The sequence below is a fragment of the Convolutriloba macropyga genome, chromosome 15 (genome assembly GCF_964194025.1).
Source record: "Convolutriloba macropyga chromosome 15, txConMacr16.3, whole genome shotgun sequence".
Lineage (NCBI taxonomy): Eukaryota > Metazoa > Xenacoelomorpha > Acoela > Convolutidae > Convolutriloba > Convolutriloba macropyga.
In genome coordinates this window covers 3,558,431-3,576,006 of record NC_134482.1, presented here as the reverse complement: position 1 = coordinate 3,576,006, position 17,576 = coordinate 3,558,431, and the positions used below count along the sequence as shown (strand labels likewise).

At 36.9% G+C, this 17,576-nt stretch overlaps 2 protein-coding genes across 2 annotated transcripts in view; both read right to left on the bottom strand.

Moving 5' to 3' along the window:
* Window positions 1–4,847, bottom strand: part of LOC142354296 (uncharacterized) — a 47,071-nt gene extending 42,224 nt beyond the window's left edge. Inside the window, exon 1 of the mRNA XM_075406559.1 lies at window positions 4,723–4,847. The gene's annotated coding sequence lies outside the window, so the exon portion shown is untranslated. The remainder of the gene's footprint in view (window positions 1–4,722) is intronic.
* Window positions 4,848–11,780: 6,933 nt separating this feature from the next.
* Window positions 11,781–14,573, bottom strand: LOC142354554 (uncharacterized). Its single transcript, XM_075406877.1, has one exon. It carries the CDS (start codon window positions 14,571–14,573, stop codon window positions 11,781–11,783), a length of 2,793 nt encoding a protein of 930 aa, XP_075262992.1.
* Window positions 14,574–17,576: the final 3,003 nt, after the last annotated feature.

Below are 17,576 nucleotides of genomic sequence, written 5' to 3'. Positions count from 1 at the left end.
ATCCTGTGCCACCGCTCGCCAGAATTTGACAATCTCTAATTGATAATTGTATATAGTAAGTCATTAATAAATAATTGTATAAACTTAGCTCTCATTGAGCTCTGCAAACCATTATCATTGCAATTCCATTGGATTGTCAAACAAAGTTGGAAACATAAATTTTGCTTGAAAAACTCCCAGGTTTACACGAAAAACACAACGTGCCTTTCTCAGTAAATGAGATCAAAATTATTAGGAGTGTTTACAAATCAACATTTTAAGTTGCGCGAAATTAAACAATTTACGAAAATAAACAATTAATTGAAAAAAAATTTTAAAAATTAGATCACGGAAAGCATAACGCTGCCGTAATACGGTCAACACCTCTTGTCAGATGATGAATGCAACTTCTTTGAAATTTTTAAAGTTATTGAGAGGACCTTTTAATTGAGAGGAAACGAATTAGGAAAAAATTTTAAGAACCCATTTTTAAGAACCCATTTCAGAGAAGTGTCTGACCACAAAAAAAGGTTCGTGATTGCTGATAATTGTATCTTTTGCAAAAATCACATAATTCAAACTGATTTAAAAAAGGTGGCAATCAAGAGATTCGTCATTTCATGCGGCAAAAACATTAAAACTATCGTTTCGTTTTTCGCAGAGATTGATTTGATTTTTTATTGTTACAATAAAATGCAACAATTGTTTTTTTAATGAACCCTGATTAAAGTCAGTTCAGAACGCCAAACCAAAGATTTTTATCATCGGAGTTTTGATTACTCTTAGTTATTAGATTCTGTATTTCTTGATTCTGTACTTCTTCAAATAAAATTTCCAATTTTCAGGGCTTAGTGTTAAAGGTTGAGACTTCAGTGTAAATCTGGCAGCAGAAAATGAATCTCTTCTGCGAAAAGTCAAATTTGCCCTTCAAGATGTTTTTATTATGCAAGGTAAAGAAGCGTTTAATTTATGATCAATTTAATTTTATAGGAAACGAGTGAGAGGGAAATTACTGAAAAAATATAATGATGAAACCTATAAACAGTTTATTGTTTGTCGTGCTTGAAATGCAGACATAACCCAGAACACCTTTGCTTCATACGGACCACGTGCTATTTTTCTACAAAATTTAACTTTGAAAGTAAACGCTAAATAATTGAAGACATGTAAGAAACCAACCAAAATGGACATGGGAAACAATTGTGAAAAAAATGGTTAATTTTTTCTTTTTTTTGAGTTTGAAAACACAAAGTTGGAGACAAAACTTTTAAAGGAATTCTTAAGACATTTCAAAAGGAGGCTGCTGGCAGAGACTGGGATTTCCGCAAGTCTGATTCCGCAAGTCTGCTCCCAGCAGGTTCACGAAAGCAAATAGAAAGTACCGTGGAGGAGTTAAAATTTTCCTTGCTTTAAAAAAGCTGTATAAAAGTTCCTTGCCAAAATTTTTGTTATTTTGTAAATCATCTTTTAGTCAATTTGTGCAGATATTTAGTTTTGTTGTTTTGTTCTTTATATCAAAACGTCATGCGAACATTGCAAACCAAGAAAAAGAAAATAACAAGTTTTGCAACATTCAATTTGTTTATTTTGCAACAAGTAAATTAAAGTTATAACCATATGGTTGATCATACTTGAAACAAAAAATTAGTTGAAATTATTCAAACGAAATGAAATAATAAACAACAATCAATTTCTTACAGAATCACATTATATAATTTTCTTCCGATTGTTTTCTCCCTAAAAACAAAAACAACTTTTAAAAACTCCAACTTTACTACTCAAAACAATTTCTTCATGTTGTGAGTGCAAAAAATCAGTCAACGTTTCCATAAAAACGTTTTCAATGTTTGCCAACCGAAGCCACTGTGGAAACTTATTCTTTTTCTGTACGCAATGACGAACAATCAATTTCATTCCAAAGTTGGTTTTCACAATCTGTGTTATTTTGAATTGTTTTGTTCGAGTTTTTTGATGACGATTCAGATAAGAGTAAGATTTTTCAGAATTTTTGGGCCTGGCTAAATCATGAACAAATTTGATTAGCGACATTTTCGCTATTCTTAGCTCAGCTGGTAGGGTCATTGTCTGCTTTAGCAGATCTCTCGCTTCGTCACATTTTTTGCGTAGAAAACAATCCTTTGTACCCCAGTTAATCAGTCGGTTAAAACATTTTAGGTTTTTTGCAGATATATTTTGAAAAACGGTTGCCGAAAACGATAAGTGTGAAAGCACAAGTGATTTTGGAAGAAGAATGCTCGCGTTCTGGGGATTTTGGATTTTGATGTCTTTTTACGAATATTGATTTATAGCATGAGCCATCTTTTTTAGATTTTTCTCAGCTGCTCATCGAAACTCAGATTCCTGGTAAATTGAATACCAAGACATCTGCAACATTTCTGTGTTGTGAGAGCTTCATTTTTCTAAAAATTGGGCCCAAGTTTAGAAGTGTTTCCCAAGAAAAAGAACAATTCGGTTTTGTTTTTATTCAAAATTAAATTAGTTTTTTCATCTCTACAAAATCATCTGTTTTTTGGAAAATTGCTTTGATTTTTCCGTGCAAGCTACTTTTCTGTCCACAACAGACAAAACTTGTGTCACCTGTGAATTGAATTACTTTTTTTGTTGTGTTTTTATTAGATGAGAAATCGTTGACATATAAAATAAAATTACTCTTAAAAATGTCCTAAAACAGTATCTTGTGGCACATTGTGATTCCCAGTTTCAAAATTAGAGAACATGACAGTAAATTTTTTCTGTTGTCTACGGTTGGCAAAAAACGAAAACAGCCATTTTTTTGCTTCCTGGAAAAAAACATACATTTCATTTTTTTAATAAAAAGTATATTGTGAAAACGAAATAAGCGCTTCTTTCAAGGTCTAGAAAAATAGAAACACGTTCCTTGCTTTGATCTAATTTAGACAAAACTGTTTCAACTAGTTCTAAAAATGCATCAGTTGCTGACTTTTTCTGAAATCCTACTTGCTATTTATTTATAATTGTAAGATTGTCAATGAAATCCGTCATTTGAGTCAGAAGGAGCCGCTCAAAGATTTCTGCTAAACTTGGAATTACAGAAAATGGTCGATAGTTTGTGCTGTCTGATTTATCACCTATTTCTGAAAATTGGTGTTGCCTAGGCTAATTTGATTTAAGTTGAGAAAATTTGCTACTTAAGGCATTCATTTAAGGCGAACTGTCGATGTACGCCTATAGCTGATATGCAAGACTTTTTGAGGAAAATTGAAATTTCATCAGGTCCTGCTGCTTTTTTATTGTCCAGCAAGTCAATGAAGGAATAAAAATTTCTTTTCTAGTCACAGTTCTGATGGTGAATTCAGGTATATTAAGTTTGTCAAGGTAATTACAAGCAATATCTTGACCTTTGAAAACACCTATATTGGCCATTGATCTATTTAAACAATTGACGATATTTTTTGTTCCCTTCAATTTTCACCACTATCTGATCTGATTTCATCAACCTTGACACTTTTTTAATCGGACTGATCTTCTGTTTAATGAATTTCCCTTGCTCTTTACTTGTTGGTAGTTTTGTGAAAAAACTGATGCAGAAATTGTTGTGCGCCTCCCCTAATACCCCATAAACCTAGATTCTTAAACGCTTAAAATCTTTGTACGTCTCGCAGTTTGTATTGAATTTAACAACATCAAATTTTTTCTAAAGAAGCTCCAGCTTACTTTTTAGTACACTCTTTTTGAACAAAAATCCCACTTTTACATTATCTTATTGAAAATCTTCAATCCTGGCAATCGATTAGGTTTGGAAAACTTCACGTTGAAATTGAAACAGAAAAATTAATACCTCAGGAAACCGAAATTCGAACACTTTGAAACCAAGAAAAGGTTTAATTATTGAATTATTGCTTAACATTTTTCATTTATTTTTTCCCGGTTTTACATTTTCTGCTAGTTGATAATTGATAAAGTATTTGTCACGTATGTTTTTTTTGGGTACAACTTGGTCTGTAAATCGAAGATGGTTTTGTTCATTGTTTACAGGTGTGATTCTACCTACTTTGTTTAGCCTTTGGATTTTCAGAAATGTGAAATAGCCAGAAAATTGTCTAATTAACTCAAAAGTTTAAGACTCATTCAAGTTTTGCCTGCGTAAATTTCAAGTTGTGGTTAAATTTTAATGCTGAAAAGCAGCAATTATTTTTCTTGGGAAAACATCCGTGAGATAATCAATCTAGAATTGTTAATATGATGTCTGATCAGATTATTATTTAAGGATAGCGATCCATTATCCAATCGAGATTGTTATTGGTCGTATTTTCCACTTAGGCTGACAAAAACTACAATTGCATGCATTTGAAAAGAAACGTAAAGTAACCCTAAAAAATGCTAGCATGATTATGTAATCATGAAATTCTGCACAATTTAATTTTTTTGTTGACAGAATATGACAATTATATAGTTTTACTTGAAACACACACGATCAAGTTTTAAAAAGCCAGATGTTTGCAGTTTCTGAGTCTTGAATGTCAGACGTTCCTATGTACAGTGTCAAATTTTAAAACTGCGAGACTTTTGAAACTTGCAAAGGGCATGTTTGAAGCATGGTTACGTAGCTATGCTAAAGCGACTTCGAAATTCTGACTACTCGTTTCCCAACTATTACAAGATTTCAGAATGATTTTATCAGAGTCCTGTAACCTATACTTCAATCCTAAGCTCAAAAAAATCAAGAAGTTATACAATTTTGAAAGAGAAAAAGCAACTTACGCTTGTTTTGATCGTGATCGGCGACAAGTCCTGCAATATGTTTAGCAAATCTCGAGTTGTGTGACAAATTCCGAAGAAATAATAAGATTTGTGGCTGCGTTTGTTTTTATGTACCGATCAATTATGTCCACCAATAATAAAGCAGCATTACTGTTTCCACCCTCCTTTCAGGGCTGGGTTTCCATCAAACGCAATTTGCCTTATTTTAACCACTCATAATGAAGCTTAAAATATCTTCCCTGAATTTCAATAGTAAATGGTTTATTTTAACGTACTTCCATTAAAAACCCCCAACCTTTCTTAATTGTACAGAAGAGACTTAAAAGCTGCTTAATATGACGGAAAAGGTTTTGTAATTGAAATAAGACTTGAATGTTAAAGTTGAAACACAATACAAAAGTTCTTCAAAACGAACGAGGTTGAATGAAGCTGTGAAAAATATTTTTCAAAGATAAATACCGAATCAATTTTCAATATTTTGATATTCCATATTTCAATTCAAAAACCGGGAACAATATGAAAGTGCCGGTACACTAACTAATGAATCGAAAATAACTGGAGGTCCACTGGAGGAAACTGGTCTCTCCTTTGGTTTAAAAGTTGAACCCGGGTCCAAGTGTGAATGAAACTCACTAAAAATGTAAGATTTGATGCGGAGTTCAATGCGGTAAATCTTTGTAAGAACTGTTTGTGAGTGAAAGCGATTAATGCGGTGAGATGAAATTTTTGAGGCCGCAGATTGCAGTTCTTCGAAACATTCACCGCAATTGTTACGAAAAATCACGACAAAGAAAAAAACGTAGTCGGCAGACTCCAGAATTGACTCGAAGCAAAACTTCTGTAAAGCTGCGGGCAACTCCTTGTATAGAAAATTTAGCTTATTAAACTAATCATTTGGAAAAAAATACTGTTTAAAAAATTTTAAAAAAAATGACGAAATTTCATGAATTTTCTATTAAACAATCTGATAAACTCTCTCAAAATGCTAATTTGAAAAGTTATTCTCAACTTTTACTGGAACATCAATTATTTTGAATTAATGAGTAAGCTGGTGATGGACAGAACAATCAGAATGAATTATTTTTTACAAAAATTGCGGAAGAGAAATCACGAAAAATTTTTATTTATGATAGCATCACCAGGCCAACCAATTAATCGATTGTTCACTCTTAATTATCCGAATACCAGTACGCAACTTCCAAATTAAGCACAAGAATCAGAAAAACTTCTCAAAAAATGCACAGAAGTCAGGAGAATAAGTGAAAAATTATCAATAAAAAACACATAACAGGCTGGAAAAAGCTTTATTTTTTGAGCAACTTTATTTGAAATAATCAATTAATAACTGAAACTAACCGAAACAAACGATAAAAAGCAACCAAAAGTAATAATTGCTTGCCAAAAGGCAGAGTGGACCTTGAAAAATTAAAAGGAGAGGAAAAAACAGCTGAATAAATGCTTAAAAAGAACCTAATCTATACTCAAATGGTGAACAATACTCCCAAACGTACAATTACAGTTCCAATTCAATATAGCGTGAGAAAAATAATATACTCAACTGGGTTTTTCATCGTACAGGATTAGGAGTGGTATCATTAGAACATTTTCAAAAAAAATCAAACTGAAGATTTTTCTAATTTTGCTTTTTCAGTGGCTTTACGGATGTTTAAATATTTGTGACCGTTAGCCTAACTTGTGTTCCTTTGTTGCACTTTTTAAAAAATTTTCCTTAAATTTTGACCAATTGTTGCTAACTTGTTCAGTTTGACCGGTCAATTTTTTCATCCTTAATACGATAAAATCTTGTTTCATTTAAGGTTTTGATTAATAAGAGGTCCTTCAAGCTCCGATAAGTTCCAATGCAAAATTTGTGTAGTATTAGTGAAGCTCATGGTTTTTATGGTCAAATTGTATTCAAAAACTTTTAATGAAAAATTCAAGTTTGCCAGCAATTGATGTTTTTTTTGTAGTCTTATGACGCAGTCTTATTCATCAAAGGTCTGATTTGGTATTTAGGGAGCCATCAAAGAAACTATCTAATGCTTTGAATTGATACATAAGGCTTTTTTGGTAAAACGAATCGATAAGTCTCCAAAACAATTTATATTTTTTGATACTATGATTCTTTTTCAAAGTAACTGTTTCGGTAACATCTGGTCATTTTTTTATTAGGAAGATAGTCAGCAAGAGCAAGATAAGTGTTGGTCCAGTTTTAGAATTTTTTTCAAATTATTCGGTTTGCAATGAGGCGCAGTTTATATTGTCTCAAATACTTTTTGCTTTTGCTTTTTATGTTATTTGCATCCCAGAATGATTTCAAAATGAAACCTAAGTTATTGATAGGTCAAATTTAAGTGCAAGGGGAAAGTATATGTTTTTTTTAGCTTCAACACAGTTTTCTTGAAAATGTTCGTCAAATATTGAATTCTGTCTGTTTTCAGTGCTAATGTGTATATTTATTATGACTTAATGTCGCTAATGACATGTATAATTGGCTTCCTAATCTCTTATAAATTAATCTGTTTACCAGATTTCAGTTGAAAGCTGTAATATTTCAGTTGTAATATCTTACGGTTTAAAAAAAAGGTTTTCTAAAATTTTTTTTTCTGATCTGCCACTTTTGATTTTGATTCTACAACCATTTAGCGTAATTTTATCAAAGAAAGAGATTGCATTCTTTTACAAGTGGATTATAAGGTGGTCTTAATTGATGTTTTACTATTTAATGAATGCTTTTTTGGGTTGAGACTACAATTTTCGTCATTTCGCTTTTACTTTTTGCCTTTTCGAAATTTAGCGGTTTTTTTGGCTGTTTTGTCCGATCATCACATTAATGGCAACATAATGACACTTCAAGAAATTTAAGTATCGGCTTTTTGAATTGGTTTTTGTAATGAATTTTTAAATTTTTTTTGTCTGTTTTTGTTCTTTTTGCTGTCGTGTGAGACTCTGAATGGCCAATGTCATTCCTCAGTAATCTTGTTTGAAGACATAAGTGCAGCCATTTTATGGTGTCCTTTAATAGCGAATTGCTTTCATGATTTTAAATTTAATTGCTTCCAAAATGTGCAAAATTATTTTCTATTTTTGCTCTTTTTTTCTACTTGTCTTCTTGTCAGGTCCTATAGCATTTTTGGTGCAAAGCAAATTATTTGGTTAAATTAAATTTTCATCTGATGCTTTTTTCATTTTATCAATAAGTTTCTTTTAAAAATGGATAGATATTGAGTTTTCGCCGTAGGTAATGCGTGTTGCTTTTATTTGATTTTTTGTTTGTCTTGGCTGTTACGCTCCTTAATTGCAGTTATCATGTTATCATCGGCCCTCTGATGAAGTTTTGCTTCATTTGGATAAGTCTTAGAGTTAGAGCGTTTTATTATTTAGATAAATCAATTATTTTCGATCAATAATTGATTTTTGGTAATAATTGAAGTTTTCCATCTCTTCCTCATTTGGTGGACAATTAAGTCAACAATGTGGTTGAGCGGGGTCAGTATATTATGCGCATATGCTCATTACCGAGCCGTTCTGCTTGTTATTGTATGTTCAAAACAACCATGTGATTAAAATGAAATTTAAACCAAAAACAGAAATAGTTTAAACCGAAATAATTTTGTTCCCAGCTTGTCAACAAATTTTCCAGACCTACACTTCACAAAGCACTTCGTCTAAGCGAAAACAACTCTAAATTTTGCTCTTTTCTTTCAACCTTTGCTCAACATGTTGACCCAAACATTTGTTTTCACATGTCTCATTGAGCGTTATATTCTGCATCAGGAAAATTAACCGATGAAAAAAGTGCCAGGAGATTTACTAAAATGACTCGAAGTGTTTTCTCTGGAGAAAATAGTTATCAGATAAATTTTCAAAAACTACAAAAACCCAAGACATCAAAAAGCCATCTGAATACCAGTAAAATGAAGCAAATAACACAAGTAAAAAGAGCCAAACACTAAATAAAAATCTGAATTTAAAAATTTTGATTAATTCCTGATATATCGAAATGCACACATAGAAAACTAATAAACCTTCTCACAACCAGTCAAAAAACGTTAAAGGCTGAAGCTAGAACAGATCAAATATAACAAGGTTACAAACTTCAATAACTTTCAAAGAACTTTCTACGTTTTTCAAACTGTTACTTTCCTCCAAAAGTTATTTGTTAATACTAACCACACTATTGTAAATTAGTACTCTAAATTATTCTACAAGCAATAGACTTCAATTCGATTCTTAATAATGCAGTTAAAGAACGGAATGGGCCAAGATTTCTAACATCGCCTCTGAAAAAGTTCAAAAACCTCCATTTTTTCTTAAACTAAATTAATTTACCTAAAAAAACTTTGAAACACTATTACCACAATTTTTATAGTTTCAATAAGGCATATTGAAACGTTTGAAGCAGCAAACATTAGCTAAAACCAGAGAAAAACTGTTTGAACAAACGGCAGGTGCACAAACTTTTCTCTTGTTTGGCATAAATTTCGCTGGCTTGCACACCTACTTTTCCTGCTCTTCCGAAATATGGTATGAGTTAGACCACGTTCTCTTTCTGTTCACGCCTTCTGTTTCCGGCTTAAATGTTTTCTCTACTACAAACAGAAAACCATTAGGTCCCTTCGAGTCTTAGAAAAACAGAATATTACCATAAATCCTCTTCGAGTAGTAAAACTGCTTGAAACATACTAAAAAAATTAAGATGATTGTTGAGAAAAAAATTCCACAACTAAATTTCTTACCGCATTCAACGCATTCGCAGCTAAAAATACGTAAAATTTTTTCAGGAAATTTTTTTCTGAGCTCAATTCTTAACTTTTATTTCCGTCGAGACCTCAAACCTCGCATTTACTTCTTTTGGTTTCCTCAAAGCTCGCCGATGAATGAAAATTTAATTGGTGACAATTCGCATAGATCGCATAACCATCGGGAATTATAATTTGGAGGTCACATAATCAGAACCAACGAAATCAGTAATTCACCTCAGAGGACATTACACTTAACCGGGTTTTTAGAATTTCTTGGAAATCGCCTAATATAATTTACGGCTAGCTGCGTCGGAGAAAATTCTCATCGGAGACATTTTAATTAAAAATAATTTCACATTTGTCTGACCAATTATTTTTCCCACTTAAGGCGGAGATTTCTTCGACTCCTTGAAGGCGTGGAACTTGAGGTGGTTATAGATTAAAATAAAATAGAACTCTAGAGAAATAGTCTATCTAATCTGTGACAGAAGAGCTCTTGCTGGTGAATTCGACTTAAACTCGAAAGAATAAGAGAGATGTGATATTTCTAATCAGAATAATCTAGAATTGTTCTTGAAAAATGGGCGTTGGGGTACATCTACGAAAATTCGCTCAGATAGTTTGCTCTTCAATTTTTTTGCCTAGAAAACCAAGCATAATTACTTAAATCTGAAAAGAAAACATATTTTTTCTTTCAAAGCTTTTGAGAATTTGATTCAAAATCCTGTAAATGCAAAACAAAAAAAAAGCCCAAAATTATTACCTGTCCAGGACAAATCATGATCAATTACAAAATGAGCAGACTTGATCGATGATTGAAATTTGAAGACAGGGGAAAATGAGCGATAGTTCAATTAAAATTTAGAAAAGGGTGCAAAACTACACTGCATTGAAATTCGTAGATTTTTCGTCATCATAAGCTGACCACAAATTCTTCAGGAGGACAGTTCGCGTTCTATGTTTGCTTAAAAACTCAGCAACAGACACTTTTTAATAATTTCAATATTTAATTGTTCCGACCCCACCTTTTAGTCCAATTAAAAGGACCTTGTCTGGTTAACTGATTGATTAGTTTTGAAAAGAGGAGGTCCTCGTTTATAAATCACACGTGAAAAGAAACTAGTTCAGGTCTCTGCAAAATACAAAACGACACGAAAGAAATTCGCCATCTTTCCAGTTGGGGTTTTTAATCTGAAATAATTTTATTGCTTGCAACATGCAATACGTTCGTAAGCAAAAATTTGTCACAAAAAGTGAAACCTTCAATTTTTCGGTAACTTTAAGCAAGTGCTGTTGTTTTTCATGATCAAAAGTTTAATAACTCAGACAAAGCTTCCCCTAATGATAGGTGAATTTAAAACTTGCAAGATTCTTTGCTTGCTCCGTTTTTTTTCTACCCCATCCCTACCACCTACAGTGTCCGCTCTCGTTGCGATAACTTTCAAAAAGGATCAATAATCAAAGTCTTCATAAAAAAAACTAATAAGAATTCAAGACTTAATTTCTTGAGATCAGCAATGTATCGGTACAAAGTCGATATAGCAAGCAAAATCCTGTTTCGGTACAGGAAATCCAAATTTTTTGTATTTCACAATGTATAAGATTCAACGTATAAGAATCAACACCTATAAGACTGATAAGACTGATAAGACTCAACGTAAGAGAAAAACGTACGTAAGATTTACATCAGACAACTAGCAAGGTTGTTGGCCAAACGTAATTGATGCTCTTTTCAAGGTCGGAATAGGTCAAAAATGCTATTAATTTGACCTCTGGATTATATCTATATCAAAAAAAAGAGATTTGGTCCCACCGGGATTCGAACCGCAACCTCTAGATTAAGGGCCCTAGGTCCTAACCATTAGGCTATTTCCCAGTTGGAACAATCTGTGCGAACGCACAATTAATATGCTCTTTCATTTACGCTTACACGCAATTGCGTCAGCAACATCTTCAGGCCCCAAAACTGATGATTCGAAAACTGGTATCAAATTAACAATAGGGCGAATCAATGAGCCGGATTTCGTTTGAATTTGAGCGGACCGTGCGATGCCGTCGTTACCATAACGTAGACTCAAAATGCGGGCCAGTGGATAATAGCCTCTTGGGCTGTCGCTATCGATAATCCAAACTAGGTCACCGGTTTTCAAGATTTCATCGGAAGGAGTCTTCCATTTACAACGACGATTCAATGGGGGGAGATATTCTTTTAACCATCTTTTCCAAATGGCATTAGCGTACGCTTGCGCTCTGGCGTATCGCTTTCGGTGATTGAAGTCATCGACAGGGGTGAGTGAAGGAAGGCAAGTACTGCTATTCCCCCAAAAGAAAATGGTTTGGCGTTAATGCATCTAAATCATTGGCATCGGAACTTACGGAAGTCAATGGGCGGTTGTTTAGTGACTGTTCCACCAGACAGAAAGTAGTGAGGAGTATTTCGTCCGTAAGCCGACGATTGCCAAGGATTGAGTAAAGTGTTCGCTTGAAACTCCGAACTAGCCTTTCCCAAACACCTCCGTGGTGCGGTGCAGCAGGCGGATTAAACTTCCACTTGACTCCCTTTTGTGCCAGCTCCGAAGCAATTTTCTGTTTGTCCAAGTTCAGAAAACATAGCAACAGTTCTTTCTCTGTACCAACAAAGTTAGTGCCGTTGTCGGAACAAATGACCAACGGCATTCCACGACGAGCAATGAAGCGTTCAATACCCATAACACACGAATTTGTATCCATCGAATGTGCAATCTCAACATGAACGGCTCTGGTCGTGAGACAGGTGAGCAGGAAACCCCACCTTTTCTCAGAGGAGCGACGGATCGTGACGTGAAACGGACCAAAGTAGTCTAGACCGACATTCGTAAAGGGCGGACACTGGAAGGCAAGACGAAGGTCAGCCATCAAAGGTTGAACAGGCTTAGTGCTTCGTTTTCTGCAAAGGACACAATTAAAACGAATCGAACGGAATATAGAACGAAGCTTCAGAACAGCATACTGCTTTTGGACAAGTGCGCGAAGATAATCGTTACCTTCATGATGATTTTTGAGGTGCATATGGCGTAAGAAAACGTACACCAGTGGATGTCGACCGTCGAGGATTATGGGGTGCTTCAAATTGAACTCCAGGTCAGCGAAGCGCTTAATTCGGCCACTAGAACGGAGCAGGCCACCAGGCCCGACAAACGGCGAATAAGCAGCAATAGGGCTTCTTTTACTGATTTTCTTTGAACTGCGGAGTTGCATAAGCTCAATGGGGAAAGACTCTGCTTGTGTCAGAAGCTGCAATTTCTTCTCTGCTGCGGTAATTTCCTCGGGTTCTACTATTTTTCCATCTACAGATCGGTAGGTGGCGTGTCGTGGAAGAATATGTAGGACATACGCAACGATTCGAAGAAGTTTTGGATACGAACTGTATTTGCGCAGATGAATGCTGAAATCAGGATTTAAAGAGTTGGACTGTAGGGCTGAGCAGTTGTCCAAAGGGTTGGGATTAGCTGCTTGACGCTTCAAATTGATGTTTGACACCACTTCGGTGCCCGGGCGAAATGGAAAGTCAGATGTACGAAGAAAATCAGGACCACGTAACCAAGCGCTGTTCTGCAACGCCTCCGAGGACAATCCCCTCGTGCCGGCATCGGCCGGGTTGTTCTGCGTTGCCACGTGATGCCATTGATCGACCGTTGTTCCCTCTAGAATCTCGGAGACACGATTCGCGACAAATATGGGCTGTTTCTCTAGGGAATTCAACCACTGAAGGACTGTGGTACTAACTGTCCACATGAACGTGCGTTGAATCTGAATGGTGAGCGCCTCGCAAATTTCTAATCTGAGGCGGGATGCCAGCAAAGCCGCTTGGAGTTCGAGTTTAGGAACGGTGAGCACTTTCATCGGAGCTACTCGTGCCTTTCCAATGACGAAGGCTAGTTCTGTTCTTTTTCCGTTGTCTGAGGAATTCACGAGAGCACGCAAAAACGCAACTGCGCTGAACACCTCCTGTGAACTGTCACCAAAGACATGTAATTCCAAGTGCTCGAACGAACCGGAGAAGTAGCTCCTAGGTATTTTCATTAGCCCAAGTTTTGGTAATTCTGCGCTCCAGGACTCGAAGCGCTCAATCATTTCCTTTGGGAGTACATCATCCCAGCTCTGACCGTGAAGTCGCCAGACATCTTTGAGGAGGAGCCGCGCTTTCACAGTAAAAGGGGAAACAAGACCAATTGGGTCAAATATTTTTGATACAAGACTCAATACCAGCCTTTGTGTAACAGCTTTCGAGGCATCACATATTGTTCCGCGGCTTACAACTAGTGTGTCATTTATATGATCCCACTTCAAACCTAGAACGTGGGATGATGACTCCTCTTTTGATTCGCCTATTTCTTTTGGAGCCTGTGCAACTGATTTGTCCTCCAGCTCTTCGAGGAAGCCAGGGACATTGCTGATGAACTTAGTCAGCTTGAAACCTCCCCTGTTCAGTAATTCGATCAAATCGCGCGATATTTTTTGTACTATGATGGGTGACTCCATTGAGTCAAGGTAATCATCCATATAAAATTTCTGGCTAACGGCTTGCGCCGCCTCGGGAAAATCTGAATTATTGTCTCTCGCGGTACGCAGTAACGCATAATTTGCGCAAGTTGGTGAATCTTTTGCGCCGAATATGTGTCTTGTGTACTGGTATACCTCAATGTTCCTTGAGGGATCTTCCCGCCAAAGGAAACGCAAAACCGACTGTTCCGCTGGCAAAACACCTACTTGTAAGAACATACCGTCAATATCAGCGGAAACAGCGAATTGATGCTGACGAAAGCGCATCAGAGTGTAAATTAGTCTCTGCAACAGATCTGGACCGGTGCTTAATACACTGTTCAAAGATATACCCCGAAACTTTGAAGCACCGTTCAACACCCTACGAACTTTTTCTGGCTTGTTAGGGTTTACAACCGGGTGATGAGGTAGGTACCATTCTCTTCCGGCGCAGTGCTTGTCGTCTCGGCTTTCCACTTTGATAACATATCCTTTATCGAGATCGTCTTGAATTGTCTGTGCATAACGCTTGTACAAAACGGGATCTTTACCTAATCTCTTTTCCAATGATTTGAACTGCACCATTGCTGAAAAAAATTGTTGGGGAATTTTACTTCGTCTGAAGACCAAAGCATGCCTACATGATATCGGCCCTCATTGTGTACGGTGGATTGTTCGAGGATCGCAGTTGCTCGATGGTCAGATGCTGAACGGGGATCGACCTGCTTGACAGCCCCATATGACTCCATGTCGTACCAGGATTTTATTTGGGTTGCTAACTCCGAATCTTGTTTAGCTACTGCCTTGAAACAAGTAGAAACCAGACCAAATGAAGATGGCAACGGACCGCTTAATACCCATCCCAACGGTAAGCGAACGGCAACGGGTGAGGATTTTGATTCGGTTTCAAAATACTCGATCGGGCGGATGGCGTGGTAAGCGTCTTGGCCTAGTATTATCTCGACGTTTGCGTAGTCATACGTCTTGTTCGGTAACACGCTTAAGTGAGGATACTTTTCTTGAATGGCAGTATTATCAATAATGTCGGAACCTACTCGTAAATTTGTTTTTACATAAGGGAGTAGATCAAACGGAGAGCAAGTGTCTTCACCTATTGGTTGGACAGTAACCTGTACAGATTCCGTTGTTATAGTTTCTTGAGTATTTATGCCATTCACGGTCAGCTTTAATGGGGTACCCTTCAATTGAAGACGACTAGCGAGCTCACTGGATATCCAAGAGTGACTACAAGCTGTGTCACAGAGATTAAGTGCTCTAGTGCGTACATCTGAGGGACTTAAAAGATCGACTTCAAGAACCTGAAGAAGCCCTTTTACATCAGTCATTGAAGTGAGTCCCGAGGAACTAGCCGTTCCCAAAGACTTTGCATTTTCAACTGTATTTGATGACGTTTTTGTGGAGTTTACTTTAGTCAGCGTGGCAACGTTGCTTTTCTTCTCAGTGCTTACGGGAAAAACGCGTTCTGCCCCGTGAAGTAATGTGTTATGAGTGCTTCGACAGCCCTCAATAGTGCATTTTCGTTGACGTGGACATGTTCGGAATGAGTGCTTGCCGTTCAAGCACGAGAAACAAAGTTGGTTTTCTGCAGCAATCTTAGCACGCTGCGTAGGAGTCTTTTCCTTGAAAGATTGACATCGCCAAATGGGATGTTGACATTTGCAAAGGGCGCAGGGCAATTGATCATTTTTTGCACTCTGGGAAGCTTTACTGGAGATATGTTGTTTTGCATTTGCATTAGCAGTAAAGACTTTTGAGGAGACTTTTGTTTTTGTTACAGTTATGTTACCATTATCCTCGTGTTTTCCCTTGAAAGAGATTGCTTTCATGCGCTCATGAGCTTCTGCTTTCTCTTTCAGCCAATCGTTAAAATCTACCATGGTTGGCTCAACCACTCTTTCTTCACGGTGTGCATTGACCAAGATTCTTTTAAATTTGGTGGAAGCTTTTGAACTGCCTGGTTTAAGAGGGACGAGCTACGAAGATCTGTGTCATATGACAATGACCTGAATACGCCAACGAGACTTGAGACTACAGTAGCAAAGCTGATTATACTGTCTGAGTTGTGCATTTTTACCGGTGGATAGCTTGACAATTTATCAAGATGCGCAGTTACCACTGCCTGTGGCTGTCCGAACTTACGCTCAAGCGTTTTCAATGCATCTCTGTACATTGAACCACAATAAGAAAATTCCGCAATTGCAGCCTTTGCTTTCCCTGTTACCAATGTTTTCAGGTACGTTAGCTTAACGTCATCACTCAATGTCTGCGAATCAATCGCACTACTAAATTGGCCGTACCATTCGTGCCATTGAAGGGGGTCGCCGTTGTATTGAGAAAGTTTCCACTCGGGTAGAGGATCTCTCTTGCTGAAGCTAAGTAACTCGGCAAGATCTTTTACTGTTACTTGTTGAGATGTTGATGAGTGCGGCAAACAAGGATGTTGCATGGGTACTGGATTTCGAGAGTAAGGCAGCGAGGATGAAACGGGGGGATATCCCGGTAGGAATGGTGCTGTTTGCAGCGCCTGGTTATCTACTATTGCACTGGAAATTGGATTATGGTAGTACGTTGTACCACCTACGGTGCTTACTGAAACAGGTACGCTTGCCGTGACATTAACATTGGACCTCTGCGGAGCGATCGGGAAAACATTTGATTTGGTGTTTGATGGAACATTAGCGAGGGTCCATGTATTCAAGTTAGGCCTGTAGTGACTGTGTGGTATTGATAAAGCCTGGTTGTGGAGTGGGCTTGCCGAAGCTGCAGGCAAATTTGCTTCTAATTGCGCTGCCAAGTGGTTGAGTTGAGCGTCGGCCGGGAGAGCACTATCTTGATTATGTTGAGGGGTGTATGCTGCTGTCGAAAAATCATGAGCTGGAGATGAAGTTTGTAAATTTCCGGTGTTTTGCGGCTGGTTCGCGTATGCATTGCCGTTCAAAGACAAGCTAGGTTGATTTGTTTGAAAAAACAAACCACGGTAGTAAGCAGATTCTTGATCAGCAAGAGACTGCCAGAACTGCAGTGTATTGTTCGGCAGGCCTTCATTTTGATTGTTTACTTCGGAGATCGGATTATTGAGTTCAGGCTCTTCGCTGCCTTGATTGATTTGCTGGATAAAATCATCATTTCCAATCAGATCTGACGGTTGAGAAATCAATTGTGGTAAATGCTGTTGGTTTTGATCGTTCATTTCTGATCGATGGTTCTCAAAAGTATGATTCTCGACAGTATTACCCTGTTCTTGGACAACAGAGTTACTATTTTGTGCATCTGCTGCCGCGGAAGAAATAGCTTGATCGAAACAAGCGCTGGACTTTTTCTGTTTGCGCGTCAAAATGGCTGTTTTTTGACTACCAACTGACTCAACCCAATCTTTGACGCGATTTTCGCTCTTTGTTGAGTAGATACTGCCATGTTTTGAGGAGCTATTAGTGGCGGTCTCTAAAAGCAAAGATTCATCGTCCATTAAGTTGATTTCCTGCATTTTAGCTTCAACGAGACGTTTTCGATTTTCCTCGTGCATTTTCTCGAGGTCTATTTGACGTTTCTTAGAAAACAATTCTATTT

Excerpts from the sequence above, each read along its gene's own strand:
- LOC142354554 (XM_075406877.1), bottom strand. The coding sequence starts at position 14,573 with ATGGTGCAGTTCAAATCATTGGAAAAGAGATTAGGTAAAGATCCCGTT.